A 20,499-nucleotide genomic window follows, 5' to 3' on the forward strand; every position below is an offset into this window, starting at 1 on the left:
TTTTTTCTTTTCTTTTTTTTCTTTAACAAGCCTGTATTGCCACAAGTTAAGTATTGGGCCAGTCTGGAATAGCTAGTCATTGTTCTCTCTTGATGTCCAAATTGAGATGGTACTTGCAACTGAAAATCTCTTACTAGCAAAGTGAGCCATGAAGCGTGGAAACTTTCCCATTGCATCAAGAGATCATGCCCTGGGAATTTTTACCAGGGGGAATAATTACTATCTAAACTCACATGGTGACAGCATGGATTCTTCTCAAATGGAAATTAGAAAGTTGCTGAACAAATACTACTGATAGTGTTCAATATTACTTAGATGATAGCATTGATACCATATCACTTTTTAACTCCAGCTATTCTAAGTGGAGTTACTCCTGCTCCTTGTCTGGTGAACAGCCTAAATGTAATGTAGAGACTCTCAGATCTGTTGCATTCAATTAGCATTACTTAAAATAGTTTCAAATCCCTGAACTAATGATAATTCACTTCAGATACTCTACTCTCTCTTTCTCTCAAATTGTACTGAAATGGTTTTCAAGTTGTTTAACTCTGTATGTCCCTGCTGCCATTCTGGCACTTTGGATTGTTGGAAATGACACTTTACAGCATCCTACTGATTTCTAGCAAGTGTGATTAAGAATTGTCTTTCTAGAAACAAATGGTAAACGTGGTTTAAAACCATTGCATGCTTTGGATATAATACCCGAAGGATTTTTCTTCTTAGTGCAATGAAATACAGCAGGTTTTAGCCCTGCAAATTACACTTCAGAAAATGAAAGTGATCCCTTAATGTTTCCTTTTGCTGGGGAGGAGGGGGAAAAAAACCAAATAGATGATCGATTAGGAGCAAGGTGTGGCAATACTTTGAGCTGAGCAATACTGAGCTCTCTGTACTTAAAGGAGGAATAAAGAATTTGAATGACAATTTAGCACTTACAGTATACTCAGTTAACCACTAAGACACAAAGAGAAGTAGTGGAAATCGGGGAATATCAGTGTAAAAATTAAAATAGTAGGAAAATATTTTGCACTCCCATCTATGACAGTTATGCTTCTTTCTCAAGCTTAGTGCTGAAAGGACTCTGAAAACTTGGGGAGTGTCTTCAGTTGTGTTAACAGAGGGTTTATCTCCATTCTGAAAGATGAGTGGGTAGGTGAGAGGGGTAACTTGTGTATTTACAATTTGTCCTCCAGAAATGTGTAGATAAAAAGTTAATAGTCTTCTGAAGAGAAAATCGTAGAACAGAAGAGAGAGACCTAGAAATGGCTGAGATTCCCAGGTACTAAGAGAAACAAAATTAGAAGTTGCTGGAATGATAAAACAGTATTCAATTTGCTTTTTGACACTGAATATGAAACTTGGATTTATTTCTTTCAGAAGAGTGTCTTGTGACCGACATTGCTGTGTGGCCAGTGTACCTTTGCTAAGCCTGAAAACTTGAGCCTTAGACATAAATTTTGCTTCTGTTTATTTTAGCACAAGAGGTGTGTGAATGGTTTACCTGTGCTTGCAAGGTAAATGTAGCCAATGACATAGCAAAGTTGCCTTACTGAAGTTTTAGAAAATAGGAAGGCACGAGGTAATAGTAACAGTCTGCTGTAATTCTAAAATAGTCGTGGTGAAACAGTGAAGCAAGTTGGAACATGCGCTTTTGCTCCATCTCCTTATTTCTTTGTAAAACTGCTGAGTGCAGTACTCTGTAGCGCTTTCTATTGCCCTTGGTTATGTAGGGAAGCTCTACAGGAAAGTTTGCTGATGAAATCACAGCCACTAACTGAAATTTTTCAAGCAAAAAAGTAACAAAGCTAAAGTGTTTTGTTTTCTTTTCAAGTAGCTCAAGAATATTTTCTGTAGGATCCGGGATGTAAATTTTTGTCTTAGACTGATTACTCAAAGTAATTTTTTTCCTGGTAGTTAGCTGAAACTTGCTTTTAGAAAAGACTAAAAAGTTTTGGTGGTGAAAAATAAACAGCAAATACACTTTCACTCATTATTATTTGGGAAACTTGTATAGAATATATTGATAACCACAACTACATAAACAGTTTCTGTGATTCTTCAGAATGCTCATTTGAATTGTAGCCTGTGCATTGGCACGAAGTACAACGGCTGAAATAATAATGAGTAAATCTCTGTGTGTGTGTATATATGTACATACAAAAATCCCTATTGCTTGCTGGTAGTTCTCAAGAGAATTAACAAACAAAATTTTCATTAACAAGCAGTTTTCTTCCAACACTTTCAGCTTTTGGAAGCTGAGACTATCTTGCATTTCCTAATTTGTTTCTAGTGTGAGGAGTGTGAATTTTACAGCAGACTTGATAGGAGATATCCCTGTTCTTGTGAAAGATTATCTACTCTTAAGCTTTTTGCAAATAAGTACCAATACTAATAACAGTAAATAATAATCTAGTAATAATAAACCCTGAGATCATGTTGTAGTTAACAATGAATGCCTTTTTAAGAAGTAAAGCCAATTTTTTTGCTGTGATGATTCTGGAATGACTGATGATAACCTGTTTACATCAAAATAACCTGGAATTTTTATTCCTCAAATTAAGATGGTGCAAGTCTAGAACTGTATGTCTACATAGGAGATTTAAAATTTTAAATTCAGCTCAGTGCAAAATTAACAATAATTCCAATTTTATGAAAACTTACATGGTTTATGTAATTGCTTTTGCTGAATAGAGTTTTAAGCCAGACAGTTACAGCTAAAGGTTGCACAGGAATAAATGGTTTTGGTTTTAAAGCACAAAATGTTTTTTAATGTAATGTAATCTAGACCTTTTTAACAGCTTACCATCTGAAAACCAGAGTAATGTAGAATAGGTCTAGAATTCTTGACTGAAAATGCATGTCATCCAAGAAAAACTGTTTTAGACTTTTATGTGGCATTGTCAACTTTCATCACAACACAGAGGCTTCAGTGAAGTAGCCTGAAGTATGTGCTTGTTTGCAGAGGAATTAGGTGAGTTAGATGGATGAAACACCTAGGAGATGTTAGGGGGTTTATTTTTCTTTCTGTGAGTGATTTCTATCTTCATTAAAATCTGACTTTGCACTTTCTCTGATATAAAACTGTGCATTTGTCCAAGTCAAACAGTGAGGTAGGGCTCTCTACTCCCTGGAACCACAAGAGAAAATTGCAGTGCTGAATGCGCTGGGTGTAGGGCCAGGCTCCAGCATCGGGAGCAGAAAATGAAAACAGACCAGATCCACGTTTGGAAAGCTGCGTGTGAACATGGCCATGCCAGCTGTTGAAGCTTCGAAGTGCTGTACGAAAGCAAGCACGCTGTAACTTGGTTTGGACTTCAGATCTCTCCTTCCCGTCTAATGGAGTGATTGTTTGTGCAATAGAAGTTATTTCAGGAAAGTGTGGCACCTTTTTTGTCTCCAGTGCAGTAGGACATATCATGGCTGCTCCCTGCCTCCCAGCTGTATGTTTTGTGAGTATGAGGGTGGCGAAGTTGGGGGGAAGTTCCTGAAATGTGACACTCCAGCATAATTTACATAAGATTGCAGCTGCCACAGAAAAGCTGGGCTAAGTGCCAAACTATTCTCCATAGACCACGGTCTCTTTTACACCACAGCTTTAAAACCAGTAACAGATACGACTGGTGGGTTTTGTTCTGCTACTGCAGCAGGTTTGGAGACATCCGACCCCAACCGATGCTCGTGGCCACCCCCCTCAAGAGGAGAACTTTGGTCTGTGACATATCACTGGTCTTGGGAGATCTTGTTTACTTTCTGGAAACACATTTGGGCTGGTAGGGCAGTGATCATAACAGCTAGGGAAATTTAGCTTCTGGTGCATCAAGGGTTTCACTGTGGACCTGGTAAAGAACTAGGCAGTGATTGGGCTGGTCTGAGACATACGGCGTGATGTCTTTTCACTAGGTTTTAGACAACTTTCTTAAACAGTTGGTGTGTACCACCACTTATGCTATGGCTGGTGCTGGTAGAGTTGTACTGATGCTCGCTTAACCTGAGAGATGTACTTGATTTCCTCAGTATGTGAGCAGTGTATTCAAATTCTTTTCTTCCCTTGTCGCCTTCCATACAGAAAATGCCCTTGTTATTCCTGAAGTTCATGGTTTGTGCCCTGCTTAAGTTGAATTTTTATCATCAGTTTGCAAGGGTCTTACTCCTCCTGTATCATACTCCTTAGTGATAACAATAGCTCCCGTTCACTTTCACAGAAAATTTGAAGTTTTTAAACTGCAAGAAGGAACTCTGTGCTCTGTGTTGGGTTTTTTTTAATGTTTTTGCAGCTACTGCAGCAGCCAGATTAGTGCAACCTTCTCTGAAGAAGGTTAGATACTTTGATCAAGATGCCTCTATTAACTGTTATCAGATTAAATCTTTTCCTTAAAAACCCCACACCACTACCCCTCCAAATAAATGTTTATGTTAATCATACTGATTAATTAGTGGCTTTATGGAAAAAAATGAAAATTATTTCCCATATAAAATTTTGGTTTTAAAAATGCTGAAAAAAATTACAAACTTTTTTGACTACTTCTCTGTCATCTCAATAAACGTTTCTTGGTTTGTTTTTTATGTTCTTTGAAATAATTTTCAGTGTGCTTGGAAAATTCACTCACCCTAGATGAAAAAAACTTTCCAGGGCAAATACCTTCAGCTTTCAAAGAATCCTTGTTTGATGCTAAAGTCATGTTTGCAAAATCCTGGCATCTTATTTAGATCAAAGCTAGTTTGGAAGGGTTTTCTTATTTATGTTTTTATTTATTTAAATATCTAATAAAACTTCCAAGCTCTTTGTTTGGAATCGGAGGAGAAAGTGGAGCCTGACAAGAGGCATTTGATACCCAGAAATGATAAGAGTATGAGAATACACCAAAGCTGTCTGGTAGGGTAGCAGACTGTACAGGAGAAATGGAAGAGAGAAGGAAGAGAGCGTAGCACAGGCGGCTCAACAAATACGGGAATTAAGAGTTGAATTCCCAAGTCAATATGTAGGTGAATTTCTCAAATGTGTCCCAGCTCCACTGAACAAAGAAGATTAAAATTTTGTTCCAAAGTTCTTTTCAAGATTTAAGACCATAGATAAGAGGATGTAACTCTATGAAGGTTGTCATTCAGGTTGATCAGAAAGAGTATTTTAATACTATTTAGTTAATATCTCTGGCACTCACAATCTACCCCAGGTATGTCCAGGAGCATCAGTGGGAGTGGTTGGATTCCAGGTTTGGAGTCGTGTCGTGTGTCCTGCTGACTCAGTGGTTTCCACGTAAGTGCCAGGCCTGTATGTGGGCAGAAGGAAACACACTTCTTGCTCCATCCCTGCAGAAAGGCAGCAGCGCGGGGTTTGGCATGCTGTTTGTGCACTGCAGAGGCTCCGACAGCTCGGGCAGCGCATTACCCAAGCAACTGCTTCCCATCTCTAGGAAACTGCCAAACAGAAGACTGCAAGCTGGATTCAGTCTAAGTCATCCTGGTGTAGCTTACTGAACAAATACTTCATTCATGAGCAGCAACAAAGTTTGCTGTTTACCAAACGCTTTCGAAAGAATCCAGGCTATATCTTTCTTCGGCTTAATTAGATATTGGCCAACCATAGTTACAGTTTTGTAAAACATGATGAATCTAATGCTGACTGTAATCAAGTACAGTAAGTACCATGCAATTGTCTTACTAATTTTTATTGCAGAGGGATGAATAGGTGTGGCATTGATGCCTTTCACTCTTTAATGTTTGAGATAGTAGATCCCAGAAGGTTTTCAAATTGTGTGTATAATTATCTCATAAGGGATCAGAGTCTTCCATTCTTAGCCCCTGCTTGGAGTGAACGTATCCCATGCATTTGAGAGATGTGTTGGGCACTGTATGTAAAGCAGAATGCCCTTCCAGAATAAAAGATTAATTTATTAAGATGTTCTTAATAGGTTTTGTTGAGGTATTGCAATTTTTTTTTAACCTTTACAGAATAAATTTCAAATTTGGTTAGGTCAGAACTGAAAATAATTTTGCAAGTTTCATTTACTCCATGCGTGTGGTGTGTGTCGTCTCCCCCACCCCATACAAACAACCGAATAATTTGACTTATTTTAGTACTGTCAGCAGTCTGCTGTGAGGAGAACCTGTTACTGCAGTGGTTGAGGGTATCATGGGACAACACAGGTTTACACAACGCCTGCTCTTGCAGTGCAGTGCTCAGCTGCTTCTCAGTAGCATGTAAGGTCTTCAGGTGCTATCACACTGTAAATAAATAGCCCAGTACATTGTTGTTAATGGGGTTTTTTTAATAAACATCAACAGTATTTTTGGAGAATGTTTATAATTGGGGAACAGATTCAGTGGTTTACATTTGAGGACTGGGAGCGAGTTTGAGTTTCCTTAACATCAGAAAAGCCTTAACATGTCCACCAAAATATATCTGCTTTAAAATTAATAGGATCATGAAGTGTGTGTTCATATAGTTACTCTATTATCAAAACCAGGTATTAATCATCTCAACATAGAAAGGTACTGTGTTACTCAGAGAGTGTCTTTGTGCTCTGTTCCTAAAAATTTTATTTTTTTTATTAACTTCTAGGACCCTTCAAAGTCGTACAAGAAAGCTGGAGAAGTTGCAACAGTTGAATTACATGTGGAAGAAGGTATACAAGTAGAAACAAATCCTTTATCTAAGAAAGTTTCCCCATTGCACTCTGAAATGACAGATTATATAAAGTCATCTCCTCCGACTCTTATCAGTAGCCATAATTCTGACTTAAAGGATAGAACACAAATTAACGGAGCAACAACTGTAACAGAAAAATTGGCTCAACTTATTGCAACTTGTCCTCCTTCAAAGTCTTCCAAAACAAAGCAGAAGAAGCCCGGAAGTGGAACTACATCTGGTTTGGTTAAAGACTCTGGGAAGAAGCCACCAGGAACCATAACTGCAAGTGGGTTAGTTAATAAAGATTTGGTAAAGAAATTGCCGGGATCTGGTATTGCTGTTGGATTGGTTAACAAGGACTCAGGGAAGAAGCCATTAGGGATTGGTAGTGCAGCCATATTGGTTAACAAAGACTCTGGGAAGAAGCCACAAGGGATTGGCCCGTTAATTGGATTGGTTAACAAGGACTCTGGAAAGAGGCCACCAGGGATCAGCACTCCAACTGGGTTAGTTAACAAGGACTCTGGAAGGAAACAGCCAGTGACCAGCTCTGCAGTTGGATTAATCAGCAAAGATGTTGGGAGGAAGCTTCCAGGTATCGGCACTCCAACTGGATTGACTAATAAGGAGTCTGTCAAGAAGCCAGTAGGGATCGGCACTCCAGCAGGATTGATTAACAAGGATGCTGGGAAGAAGTTGTTGGGAATAAATAGTCCGACAGGATTGGTTAACAAGGATTCTGGGAGAAAGATGCTAGGGACTGGCAACGCAACAGTTCTGAGTAACAAAGACTCTGGAAGGAAGACACCAGGGATCGGCAGCCCAATCGGACCAGTTAACAAGGACTCTGGGAGGAAGATGCCAGGAGTTAGCAGTCCGGTGGGATTGGTTAGCAAGGACTCTGGAAAGAAGCCGACAGGAATTGGCAGTCCAGTTGGTTTGGTTAACAAGGACTCCGGAACTCTGAAAGCAGACTCTCTTATGCCTGCCTCGGAGCCCTTTAAGCTTCCTTGCAATTCAAACCTCAGTAGCCTTGAAAGCCATGAAACTACAGATTTACTGAAGGAAAATACTACTATCAAAACATTTGAGAAGCATATTATGAGACAGAATAAAGAAAGTATCTTGGAAAAATTTTCAATTCGGAAAGAAATTGCTGACGTAGGCAAAGAGATGTTTAATGAAGGAATCTGTGTTCCACAGGATGCTTACTCAACCAGTGAGAAAGGGATTTATGAAACATCTAAGCATGAAAAACAGCCTCCAGTATATTGCACTTCACCAGACTTCAGAACAGGAGGTGCTTCAGACGTATCGACAGCAAAGTCCCCGTTCAGTGCAGTAGGAGAGGGAAATCTCCCATCGCCTTCACCCACAGTGTCTGTTACCACCTTAAACAGGAGCCTCTCGACAACATCGTCACAGTTAGCATCTAACTCATTGCATTTAAGTTCCACAGCAGATCTCTTAGAAGGTATTTCAGATCAGATTGGCAAAACTCAGTTTTCTTCTGACAGTACACTTCTGAATATAAACAGAACATTGAACCATACTCTGAGCACCGATTTTAAAGGTGCTGATAAAGATTTAACTGATTCAAAAGCTACTTACGTAGAAACTTCAAGAACTAGTCCTTCTACAGGGAAAAAGCCCATTTTGGCAGCTGAAACAAGCCTTCATGCTACTGTCACCCCTTCAGTAGTTAGTTTTACAAGCTTGTTTAGTAGCAAGCAGTTCCTAAAGATCGGTGCAATAGCTGCATCGGATAAATCCTGCCAAGGAGCAAAAAATCTGAGCCCTACTCAGCAATCAAAACCTTTAAAGAAAAGAAAAGGAAGGAAACCACGATGGACTAAAGTGGTGTCAAGAAACACATGTCGACCTCCAAAGGGTCTAGAACTAGAAAGGTCAGAGCTTTTTAAAAACATTTCATACAGTGCACTATCAAGCAGTAATTTGGAGCAGGCCAAATTCTTGAAAAACATAGGATCGTCTTCATTTGTGGAGCATGAATTTGTCAAACACCAGTTGCCAAAACTGAACGAAGCTAGCGGACAGTCTCTTGCGCTGTTAGCTGAGACTGACAAGCAGACTCAAAAGTTCTACAGTGCTCACAAACAACCCTCTAGTTTGTGTATGTCAGATGATTTCTTACCTGACATGTATAAACCCAAAAGAGGAAGACCTAAATCCAAGGAGATGCCAGAGCTTGAAGGTCCCCCCAAAAGAACTCTAAAGATCCCAGCATCAAAAGTCTTTTCAGTGCAGTCAAAAGAAGAGCAAGAACCTCCAATTTTGCAGCCTGAAGTAGAAATTCCCTCCCTAAAACAGAGTTTATCAGGACAACCTTTTCCTAAAAAGAGAGGGAGACCTAAAAGACAGATCAGGTCGTCAATTAAAATGAAGCCACCTATTCTTTCTGTGGCACCTTTTGTTGGAACAGATAACTCGAGCAAGATAGGGTCTGAAAGCGATCAGCACCGAAGCGGGGATTTTTTTGAGAGAAAGGACCAGCTCCGAGGGCCAGAAGAAGTCCAGAAACCTAATATTTGTAGCATGACTGATTTGGAAGTAGACTCAGACAGAAAAGTTGCCAAGAGAAATAATGGCCAGTTAATGAAAACAATTATTCGAAAAATAAATAAAATGAAAACTCTGAAGCGAAAGAAACTTTTGAATCAGATTCTGTCTAGTACAGTGGAACCAAATAACAAAGGGAAAGTGCAATCTAAACTCCACAACACAGTGTCAACTCTTGCTGCCACATTTGGTTCAAAATTAGGCCAGCAAATAAATGTCAGCAAGAAAGGAACAATTTACATAGGAAAAAGGAGAGGAAGGAAACCTAAAGCTGTCCTGAATGGTATTTTAACTAACAGTTCTGCCAGTTTGACAGTTCTCGAGAAGTCTGCTCAACAAGCTCCCGGTACGTCACTAGGACAAGTACTTCCCCATTTGCTGCCTTCAACAGCCAATAATTCAGAGATTCTTCCATCTCCAGTTTGCTCCCAGTCTTCTGCAGTGAGTGGGGGACAGAGCCCTGTCAGCAGCGACGCAGGATTTATTGAGCCCAGCTCAGTGCCGTATTTACACATACACTCCAGACAAGGAAGTGTTGTTCAGACACTTGCGATGAAAAAAGCTGCTAAGGGAAGGAGGAGATTATCTCCACCTACGTTGTTGCCAAACTCTCCTTCTCACTTGAGTGAGCTGACATCGCTGAAAGAAGCCACTCCTTCCCCAGTAAGTGAGTCTCACAGCGATGAGACGATTCCCAGCGATAGTGGAATAGGGACAGATAATAACAGTACTTCAGATCGAGCGGAGAAGTTTTGTGGGCAGAAGAAGAAAAGGCATTCATTTGACCACGTTTCCCTTATTCCACCCGAAACGTCCACTGTTTTAAGTAATCTAAAAGAAAAGCATAAACACAAATGCAAGCGCCGCAGTCACGATTACCTTAGTTATGACAAAATGAAGAGACAGAAGCGAAAAAGGAAAAAGAAGTATCCTCAACTTCGAGGTAGGCAGGACCCAGATTTCCTCGCCGAATTAGAAGAATTAATAAGCCGATTAAGTGAAATTAGAATAACCCACAGAAGTCACCATTTTATACCCCGTGATTTACTGCCTACCATTTTTAGGATAAATTTCAATAGTTTCTACACCCACCCTACTTTTCCTTTAGATCCTTTGCACTACATTAGAAAACCCGATTTAAAGAAAAAGAGAGGCAGGCCTCCAAAAATGCGGGAGGCTATGGCAGAAATGCCTTTTATGCATAGTCTCAGCTTTCCTCTCTCCAGTACCGGGTTCTATCCCTCTTACGGCATGCCTTACTCCCCTTCTCCCCTTGCAGCTGCTCCCATAGGCTTAGGTTATTATGGAAGGTACCCTCCAACTCTTTATCCTCCTCCACCTTCTCCTTCTTTTACTACCCCCCTGCCACCACCTTCCTACATGCATACAGGCCATTTGCTTCTCAATCCCACCAAATATCACAAGAAGAAGCATAAACTTTTACGCCAGGAGGCTTTTCTCACGACAAGTAGGACTCCGCTCTTGTCAATGAGCACGTACCCCAGTGTACCCCCTGAAATGGCTTATGGCTGGATGCTGGAACATAAGCATAGACATCGCCATAAACACAGAGAACATCGTTCTTCCGAACAACCGCAGGTTTCCATGGACACTATAGCAGCTAATAGCTCTTCTAGAACAGTTCTGGAGTCCTTGAAGCGCTACAGGTTTGGGAAGGAGGCTGTTGGCGAGAGGTACAAACATAAAGAGAAACACAGATGTCACATGTCTTGTCCACACCTGTCACCTTCAAAGGGTTTGCTGAGCAGAGATGAACAGTGGGTCCGGAGAGAGCCTTCGGAGTCTAATTCGTTAGCACTGGGATTGCAGACACCGCTGCAGATAGACTGTTCAGAAAATTCCCCAGGTCTGTCCCTGGGGGGATTTACTCCGAGCTCTGAGCCAGCCAGCAGCGATGAACACACAAATCTCTTCACAAGTGCAATAGGCAGCTGCAGAGTCGCAAACTCTACCAGCACCAACGGACGTAAAAAATTAACTGACAGCCCTGGACTCTTCAGTGCACAAGACACCTCGCTAAATCGACCTCTCAGAAAGGAACCGTTGCCTTCTATTGAAAAGGCACTACAGCCGCTGTCAGGTAAGGGAGCTTTAATTGTGTGTACTTTCCTACGAGTCTTGCTGGTTTATGTTGTACCAAACATGCACTAGGAAGGGAGGACAAGTACAGCTTTGGTTCTGTAGGAATCGTTCTGTGTTGAATTTCAGCACTGTCGCTTTTGCTTTTGAGTGTCTCTGTTCTGTTAAAGCACTGTTTGTGCTTTTGGTTCAGACTCAGGTAGTGGCTCCTCCAGAGCTGCTTATGGGATTGTGTAAGTACCTCTTCCCACCAGATTTTTCTTGCCTTGTTACAACAGTATATAAAGTTACGCTAAGGGTGCTTTCTCATGAAAAGGTCTTTTCTTTTTCCTTACAATTTTAACTTTGTGGAGAAAGGAGTTAAAATTTCTCACGATTTTTGATACTTTAAAGGCCGTGTTTCTGTTGGTTTTGAAGTTTGGTTGATTTGGTTTAGACTAGCTATTGGTACTACTATTGTGAATAACATTTCCATTTAAGAAAAGGTTTCTTTTTTCTTTCGTAACTTCATTTTAGTTATTTTGATAATCTCTACTACAGTATAGCTTTTGATCCCTGACTTGAGGCCTCTAGCAGTACCTCAGAGCAGTTCCTAAATGATGCTGGGAATGCCTGAAACCCAACCTTGTAATGACTGCTTTATTCATAGCTGGGAAACTCATCTTACGTAGCCTCAAGCAAAACTGAAACAGAACTAGCTGAGGCTGTATATACAGAAAATTGCAGTGACGCTGTCAGAGGGTTGCTGTTTAAGGAAAAGATCTCCATTCTAAGACTGGGAACATTGTCATTTGCATAATACTAAGGCAAAAAAATCTAATGTGAAATTTAGAACTTGAGGAAGCTGTATTATACATCACTTTCCCTACTGGCTTAAGTGTCACTTCGTGCTGTACTTTATTACTACAGAGGTTTGTGGGAATAATTTTCACATTTTATCCACTTCTGTCTTAATTGCCATAGACACGTTAGTGAGACCACGTAACAAAGATGACCTGCAAAAGACAAAAGGGGGGCTTGTGCTCTTACTTGCTTACTTCTGATGTGTAAAGGAAGTCAGATAGCTTCTCCTCCCTTCCTCCAATGCTTGCCTACACTCTCCCTTCAAATTTAAATCATTGGTCCAAAATCACTTGACTAATATTTCACAGACCAAGAGCCAAGCAAACAACCAGCTACCGGTGATGAATAACAGCTCCTCACGTTCCTTTCTCTCATCTTCCTCCTTTTCTCCTGATACTCCCGTTCTGATGCCTCCTGCCACCTCCCTGTGCTGACCATGTATGTTTTTTTTCTAGGAGGGCTTTTTTCGTTTTATTTTGGCATTTGGGGGTTTTATGTTTTGCTTCTTTATTTTAAGGGCGGTTGGAAGTGGCTGGATTCTTTTACAAGTTCATATTGCTTCATACTATTTCATATTACTAAAACTACTTGGGGCAGGGGGGAGTCAGGAAAAAGCAATAAAGCCGTGAGATTGCTTCTCCTGCAGCAATGGAAAGAAAAATTCAAAGTGCTGGGTCACCACAAGGGTTAAATTTCTCTCCGAGGAGTGAGGAATTGGTTGTGGTAGCTCTGGGAATTTCCTGAGGATTTCCATTACAGTGAATGATCTGGCTTGGGTTTTTATGAGGAACAACCTAATTAAGGGAAAAAGCAGAGATGTTTTAAGCTGAAACCTGCTGGTGAAGGCTCTGAATCACTCTCGCTCTTACAGTACATTTTGACTGGTCCCTCAGATGCTGTGTATCACTTCCAGTAAGTGTATTTCCCACAATGGATACCAGCTGGTTTTATTGTGAGACTGGCTTTTTCAGCTCAGTATTCATCTCATTCACAAGGAGCTCCTGATGCCCCACATCACGTGCGTGCAGTGTATCAGGAAACTTAAAACTGCGTCTAGGAAAAAGCCCCAATAAAACGGCTGGTTGGTTGGTTGGTTTTTTGTTGGTTTTTTGTTTTTTTTAGAAGAGCAGTGTCAAATTGCGTATTGGGTTTTGTTTTTAACTGTAGTGCTGAATTGTGATTCTGAAACTATCACCATAGAAGACTCAGATGGTTTTGGGCGCTTCAGAAAATAGCACAGGTGGGGAAAAACGTGTGGGGCATCCAAGATTGTCTGTTTATTGAACCAGACACAATTTAGGTGCGTGGTGGAGAGAACACTGAATCAGAGCAGTTAAAAGAAGTAGTCAGAGACCAGCATCGGGCAACGCCTTCTAAAATCGTTCTGTGTGATCTGTATATTCATGATACTTTATTTCAGAGTATCCCATCCGGAAAATACGCTGCTTTTCCATAGACTTTTGAACGTAAGCCTTGCCTGGCTGAATTGACACAGATTCTTTCTGTGATATTAGCTGATGCTAGGTGTTTTCAGAGATTGCCTGTGTCCACATTTTATTAGAAACGTGCATATTTTGGCGAAGAGGACTCTAGCGAAGGTCAGTATTTCACAGGAGATGAAGTTTAGATGGAGTTCACGTGCTTGTAGCCTTGTTTAATACAGACAGTGCGTACGCAGGGTTACGCCGATGAAGGTCGCAAATCCATTTTGTCTTTAAGATTTTTGTAGGGTGCTGTTACCTGTTCACCTGAAGTTCACAGTGGTCTTCAGTAAACTTCGGCAGCTTCGCACCCCGAGTTCTTTCAAACAACTGATAGCTTATCGTAAACTGGTCTGGGTGTGCTGCTCACAATTCCTGGAAGGAAAGGGAAAGAAAAACAAAATCAGCCATTCAGTGGGGCTCAGCGCAGCTCAGAAGTCTTTGCTGCCTTCATCTAAAAATGAAGGACGGCTTTGGGACGTGCAGTTGCAGGCTGAGGAGGTGCGTGGGGCTTGCGTGGGGCCTGGAGCTGGCGCGTTCGGGGAGGAAAACCCCCAGACAGATACGAGCGGGCTGGGGCTCCGCGATTCTGCGCACCCGCGCCGGCCTGCCCCGGGCTGTCTGCGGGAAGCTCTGCGCTGCGCTGCACTGCTCTTGCGCTGCTCTGCGCTGCTCTGCTCTGCGCCGCCGGCCCGGGGCCTCTCCCCGCCGCGGGGCTCCGCTCCCGGGGCCGCGAAGCGGGCGGGCGGCACCGCGCTGTGCCGCGGGCAGCGGCGCCCCCAACCGGCCGCGCCGCGCTGCTGCTTCTGCCGCGGGAGCCGCCGCGTCCGGCCGCGGGCGGGGGGATTTGGGGGCGGGGGTGTCATACAGGTGCCGCAAAGGGCCCCCCGGAGCGCGGGTTGGAAACCTCCCGGTGGGCAACTGCCGTGAGGGGAACCGGCACTGGGGTGGGAAAGGAGGAGGAGACCTCCGGGGTATGAACATCCGCAAGCCCTTGCCAGCAGCTTTGCCGTCCAAGCCGTCCTCCAAATTCCTCTCTCTTTTTTTTTTTCTTCCTATTATAACCTATTCCTGCTTAGAACTTTTTTTTTTCTCTGAGGTCCCAGGGTATTTAATCTACACTTTATTAAATCAATGCATCTTGTACTTCCTTAGTAAAAAAATTCATTCTGGAATAAAAAACCCAGTTGAGTGCTCTTTCTAATATTAAGCAAGTGTGTGTAGTCTGCCTGCACGGCTCCACTGCAGCTTCCTCTCACCTGCGGGCTGGAGGGACAGACAGTACAGAAACCCTCCGTAAGAGCCCAGCACCATCTCTACAGCAGGATGCCATGCAGGAAAATCAGAAAATCTTCACCAGGAATATGATTTGCAACCTGGGACAATGTCTGGCAGCCTGGTGATGGTGCCCTTGTGGAGAAGAATTAATGAAAAAGAAAACTATTCCTCTGCCTCTTTGAGAAGTTGGAATATTTAGAAAAGTTGTATTATTTCCTCTATCGGTCGAACATATCTTAGATGTTACACCATGAGCTAATAACACCCGTGATTAAAAAAAAAATTCCAAACTTTGGGGCAAGACAGGATCTCAATGGAGATTTTCCTAAAGATTTCTGGTAAATCAGTTTGGTGCATTCTAGGATTCTCCCGTCATCTCACACCGTAGGATCTCTATTCAGGCATTGAAGCAAACGGTCATTTGCATGGATGCTAATTTGTGGCCTTGATTTAGAGCATAACTTCAGCAGCCCACTCTTGTTTCCTTGGAGTCTGTTAGTAAGGAAAGAAATCAGAACTGAACATGCAGCACTCAGCTAATTTATCACAAACGATATTTGGAAGGGAAAGAATGAAAGTCTATTTTTAAGCATGCATTCTAGATTTTATCTTCTAGATATTTTCATGTTGTGCATATTCTCATTGCACACTGCCATGTGCAATTTTGCCTACCTAGGTTTTTATACTAGTATCTGAGTTTTTAATACCTCAGCATTTTCATAATTGCAACATGCAGATTTTTAGATGAAATTTTACCAAATCCCACAACCTTTCCTTTCAAGAGTAAATGGGATTCTCTAAAAGTTCAAGTTTTAGGGAAATAAAACAGGTTTCAGTAAGAAAATGTGTATATGTCAGAAAGAAAACAGAAATAAGCCTTTCTTCATGTTATCAGCAAATATGCCATTACTTTTTTTGTCCCTTAACCTTTCGATAGTCATGAGATTTCTATACCTTTTTTAAAATTGTTTTTAACTTACGTAATGGTGATTGCGATTGCCGCTGCCTGTGACATCTTGCAGTGATAAACCAATATCTAATGAATTAGCAAATAGTAGCAAGCCCTGTGCATCCAGACCACAGAGTGAAACATGTCTTGCAGGTGCCTAAAACCCACTAATGCATTGTACTGGTTTGTGTGTAGATAATAATCGCTCATTTGTTTAGACCCTGGAGTTTTTACATATTTGCCATGGCTGACCAAAGCAGAAATTTATTTTTTTTTTTGTGACGGGATCTTAAAAAGGAAAAGTTAACATAGCAAGAGACAAATCCAAAGTAGTACTTTTTCTTAAGAAATTTTTTTCTAGCTTTTCAGCTTTCTGCAGTTAATAGTGTCTTACATGAAGCAGTTCTGCCTGAGGAGTGAAGAGAAATGCTTTTACAAAGCGAGGTGGATTGAAGATGGGTTGTGATCAGCACCAGGAAGCCCAGCTGGAGGCCGGTGCCTCGCAGTGTACCCCAGGGGTCGGTACGGGGTCCAATACTATTTAACCTCTTCACTGATGACCTGGATGATGGTTCAGAGCGCGCCCTCAGCAAGTTTGCGGATGATACAGCTGAGAGGAGTGGTGGATACACCAGATGATTGTGCTGCTGTTCAGAGGGACCTTCGCTGGCTGGTGGAATGGGCTGGAAACTCTTGGGAGGAACAGCATCTTGGGCTGCATTACAAAGAGCGTTACCAGCAGGTCGAGGGGGATGATTATTCCCCTCTACTCAGCCCTGGTGAGACACATCTGGGGTGCTGCGTCCAGTTTGGGCTCCCCAGTACGAGAAAGACATGGATGTACTGCAGTGAGTCCGGTGAAAAGCCACGAAGATGACTAAGGAATTGGAGCATCTGTCGTACAGAGAGGGGCTGGGAGAGCTGGGATTGTTCAGCCTGGAGAAGAGCATGTGTAAAGGAGATGTACGTGATGGGAGAGAGTAAAGAAGAAGGAGCCACGGTGTTCTCAGTGGTGCCCAGTGACAGGACAGGAGGCAATGGGCACACACTGAAGTACAGGAAATTCTGTTCCTACGCAAGAAGGTGTCTTACTGTAAGGGTGGTGGAACTCTGGGTTGTGGAGTCTCCATCGTTGGAGATGTTGAAAACCCAAATGAACGTGGTGACCCCGAGCAACCTGCTCTAGCTGACCCTGGCTTGAGCAGGGTGGTTGGTCTCGGTAATCTGCAGAGATCCTTTCCAAACTCGACTGTTCTGTGCAAATCAGAAGCTAGGACGTTCATTTGAAAGTAGGAGTGTAGGGGGGTTGCTTTCTTTTTTTACATAAAAGCTAATACTCTGATGATATTAAGTGGCTTTTCCTCATGGCTTGTTTACTGTCCTACCTGTGCCATTAGCCTGTGAGAAATTCCTTCTTGAGGGTCCATTTCTGTCCTCCTCCACCTATGTGCATCATAGCAAGCAAGTGTTCCTAAGATAACAAGAGTAATCTTAGTCTGAATATCTACAGTGTGTTGTATTGGCACTACCAGACTGAAATGATTTTTTTTTTTTGTGCTTTTCTCTTCCCTGATGTGCTTTTCAGGCACTATGCCAACACAGGACAAACCTTCCCAGAGGCAGTCAGAGAGCACAAATTGCAGCCCTTCCAGAAAGAGGTCAACATCTGAGAGCACATCTTCTACAGGCAAGTGATATTCGGTGGCCTTGTTTGCGGGACCGCTGCTGTACTCAGACCTATGCTGCTCCAGACAGCTGAGACAGCACTGCTGTGAGAACTTTAACAGCAACAATGTGTTCACAGAGATACTGTGTTTTTCTACTTAGATTTTAGGATGTAAGTGCTGCAAATGGGGTTGAAGAATAGGGAACCTGAGCTGGCGCTTAGAGAAGCAGCTGCAAAGCGATGGCAGAATGGAGTTTGGTTCCTCACCAGGTTAAATCAGTCTTCGTGAAGCTCAGTGCTTTAATGCTAGCAAGACGTGTGACACTGCAGTTAATCAATGCGTTAGATGAATAGATTAATTCCTCCACGGGGAAGAGCTTGACTTCCACGCTGTTCTGAAGGCAGATAGTTTTCTGCCCTTGGGTAGATAACTGTTAGGGTCAAGACAGGGTGTGCTGTTCTGTTTTCTCCGTAGCATGTGAGGGTCCTGCTAAGGTGATGGAGGATGAGGAGCAGCTCATCCCCGTCATCACTGATGATACAGTTGTGAATGACCCTAGGCAGGTCAAAAATAATAGTAGGAGAGAGGTGGAAGTACTGAAAGGCATGGGAAATCTGGCAGCATTCTCATCAGTTCTGTCAAATGAGGAGCAGGTCTCTGCGCAAAATTCTCGTGAAGTTGAGCGAATGTACGCCACCAGAATATTGAGGGAGCTGGCTTTCTCAGCCATGGGATAACGTACCGTGCAGGTGGCTGCTTGAAGAAGCCCATCTTTGTTCACTTCATGAGGAAGGGAAGGGTACTCCTGATGTGTTTTGAGCTTTCTTTTTCAGACTTGTGCAGTCACACTGGCTGTGAATGCATGCGTCTTGCTATCTGTCACATTTTCACACCTGCAAAACTGTTGAGTCCATTGACCAAATTGTCAGAGGGAAGATCTGAAAATTTTCATTTCCTGTATATTACTGGCAAGTTGTCAGCCATGTAGTAAAAACAGACCCTCTTTGCAGTCCCTCTGAGGAAAATGTGATGTGAGCTTACCTGTAATTGGACACAAAAAAATGTGTAACGTTGACCAATTTTGTAGGAAGCCCAGCTGTAGAAAGAACTCCTGTTAGCAGAATTGAAACGTTCGTACACACTGAAATTGATTGCAGATTTGTAGTAAACATCCTTAGGGTTGGTACTTACAGAACGAGTTATGATTTCCATGTAGGAAGAATGTGCCAAAACTATTTCCTCCTCCCGTTAAACAGATATTTGCAACAGACGCTTTATTCAGCATATGCTAACGAAAGTCATCTGCAGTGAAGAAGTGTTCTCTCTTTTTCCTCTCTGTGTCGTTCACTTTCTTTTACTTATTTTAAAGAGGCAACTGCACTCAGTGTAAGTCTGTGTATAGGAAGGTGTTAAAAGCTCAGGCATATTTTGTGCAGGAGAGCATAGGAATGAAATGAATCACAAGTTTATCAACTTCAAAGTCATCGAACTGATGATGCAGCTGAAAAGACCAGTCTTTGTTATATTTTCTGTAGATCTGGAATGCGTGTGGGATTTCAGTGCATTTGTCAGAGAGCTGCTTTGTTACCAAGGGCTGCAAGTGTGCCTGACCAGGGCTGCAGCTGTTTTGGGGATCACAGCCTTCAGTTGTCCCATCCTTTTTGGATCAGTTTCCAAACAGAAACTCTAGTTCAAGGACACCCATTAGACGTCGTGTCCGAATGTGTTGTGTTTTATAGTTTGGTTATCACTGGATGGTGCAGCTGTTTACAGAGCTCACTGCGCTAAACAGATGGTGTTTGTGTGAGAAACCCTCAGCTCCATCCTGATGTGTATTTAAAGACCATAAGAAAACAAAGGGTAATTTATCTTTAGTATTTCATCTAGAATTGAAAGCTGAAAGTGTAAATCCTTCCAGTTCTTTGAGAGCTGTTCAGGTTGCTAGGTTTTCCAAGTGATCACAGGCTTACAGCAGTGACCCGACCACCGTTTCTCTGTTCCTTTTTCACCCTGTAGGAGGAACATTCACAGGAGGATTTTTAGAACTTGTTATGATGATTCCTCCTCCTTTAAATTGTGCACTCTCTGAAGCATGTTTTCATTTGCACTTGCAAATTCATGACTTTGGAATCCTAATGAGGAATACATTTCTTCAGAGTACCACACTTGGACTAGTGAGCACTAGGACTACAAAATATTTATTTTAAACTGTTTGTACTTTATCTTTGTCAGCAAATGCACAATCTCCCTCCTGTCAAATGATAGAAACCCTTTTATAAAAACATTTTGTTGTCTTCCCTTTAAGTTACCTTTACACTAGTACATGCTCTTCAGTCTACAGCCTAGGACCCGCTAGTTTAAGTAGATCTAATCTAAATAATTGGCTGCAATTACAGTAACATTTTGTAAATGCTAATGGACAATTGTGATATATTTATGAGAAAACAGCATCCATTTTATTCCAGAAAGAACAGGGTTTCTTCTGATTAAATGTTATCACTGAGAACCAGCAGGGCAGCTTTGGGAAGCTCTTAGTTTGGAACAAATCCCTTTTTAATACTGCGTAATCTATATGGTTGACCTGGAAATTCTCTTTTTCAAATACCAGTCTGCACCTCTAAAGCATATAACATTTAGTTTAAAAAGTGAGATCTAACTTCACTTTGTGTGCAAGTCAGCGTTTCACTTTTGTCCAGATATTTTGATTTACCTTTATCCAAGCCTGTTGCAATCTGTTCTGTCATCATTATGTTTGTATTTTTGATAAAGAATCTGCAAGAGCAATGAAGAAGTTGTTTCAGTACTTCCAAACTACAAAAAAGAAAAATTAGCTTAAAAATGTTTCAAGTGTTCCTCAATTTTTTTTCTCAGTATTTAATTTTTCTGTGCACAGAAAGCTTCTTACTTTTAGTGTTGAATAGAAAAAAAGCTTGAGGATAGTTCTGGACTGTACGTACCCAGGGAATGCCCTGA

The 20,499-nt window shown here is 41.8% G+C and overlaps 1 protein-coding gene across 3 annotated transcripts in view; it reads left to right on the forward strand.

The window, feature by feature from the left end:
- Positions 1-20,499, forward strand: part of ASH1L (ASH1 like histone lysine methyltransferase) — a 64,172-nt gene that overhangs the window by 10,212 nt on the left and 33,461 nt on the right. For all 3 annotated transcript variants that reach the window (XR_012626734.1, XM_074853328.1, XM_074853329.1), the window contains exons 3-4: positions 6,560-11,309; positions 17,445-17,546. Coding sequence is in view for 2 of the 3 variants with exons in the window: in XM_074853328.1 (XP_074709429.1) it covers positions 6,560-11,309; positions 17,445-17,546 (4,852 nt within the window). In the remaining variant the exon portion in view is untranslated. The remainder of the gene's footprint in view (positions 1-6,559; positions 11,310-17,444; positions 17,547-20,499) is intronic.

The sequence above is a fragment of the Strix uralensis genome, chromosome 32, assembly GCF_047716275.1.
Source record: "Strix uralensis isolate ZFMK-TIS-50842 chromosome 32, bStrUra1, whole genome shotgun sequence".
Taxonomy (NCBI): domain Eukaryota; kingdom Metazoa; phylum Chordata; class Aves; order Strigiformes; family Strigidae; genus Strix; species Strix uralensis.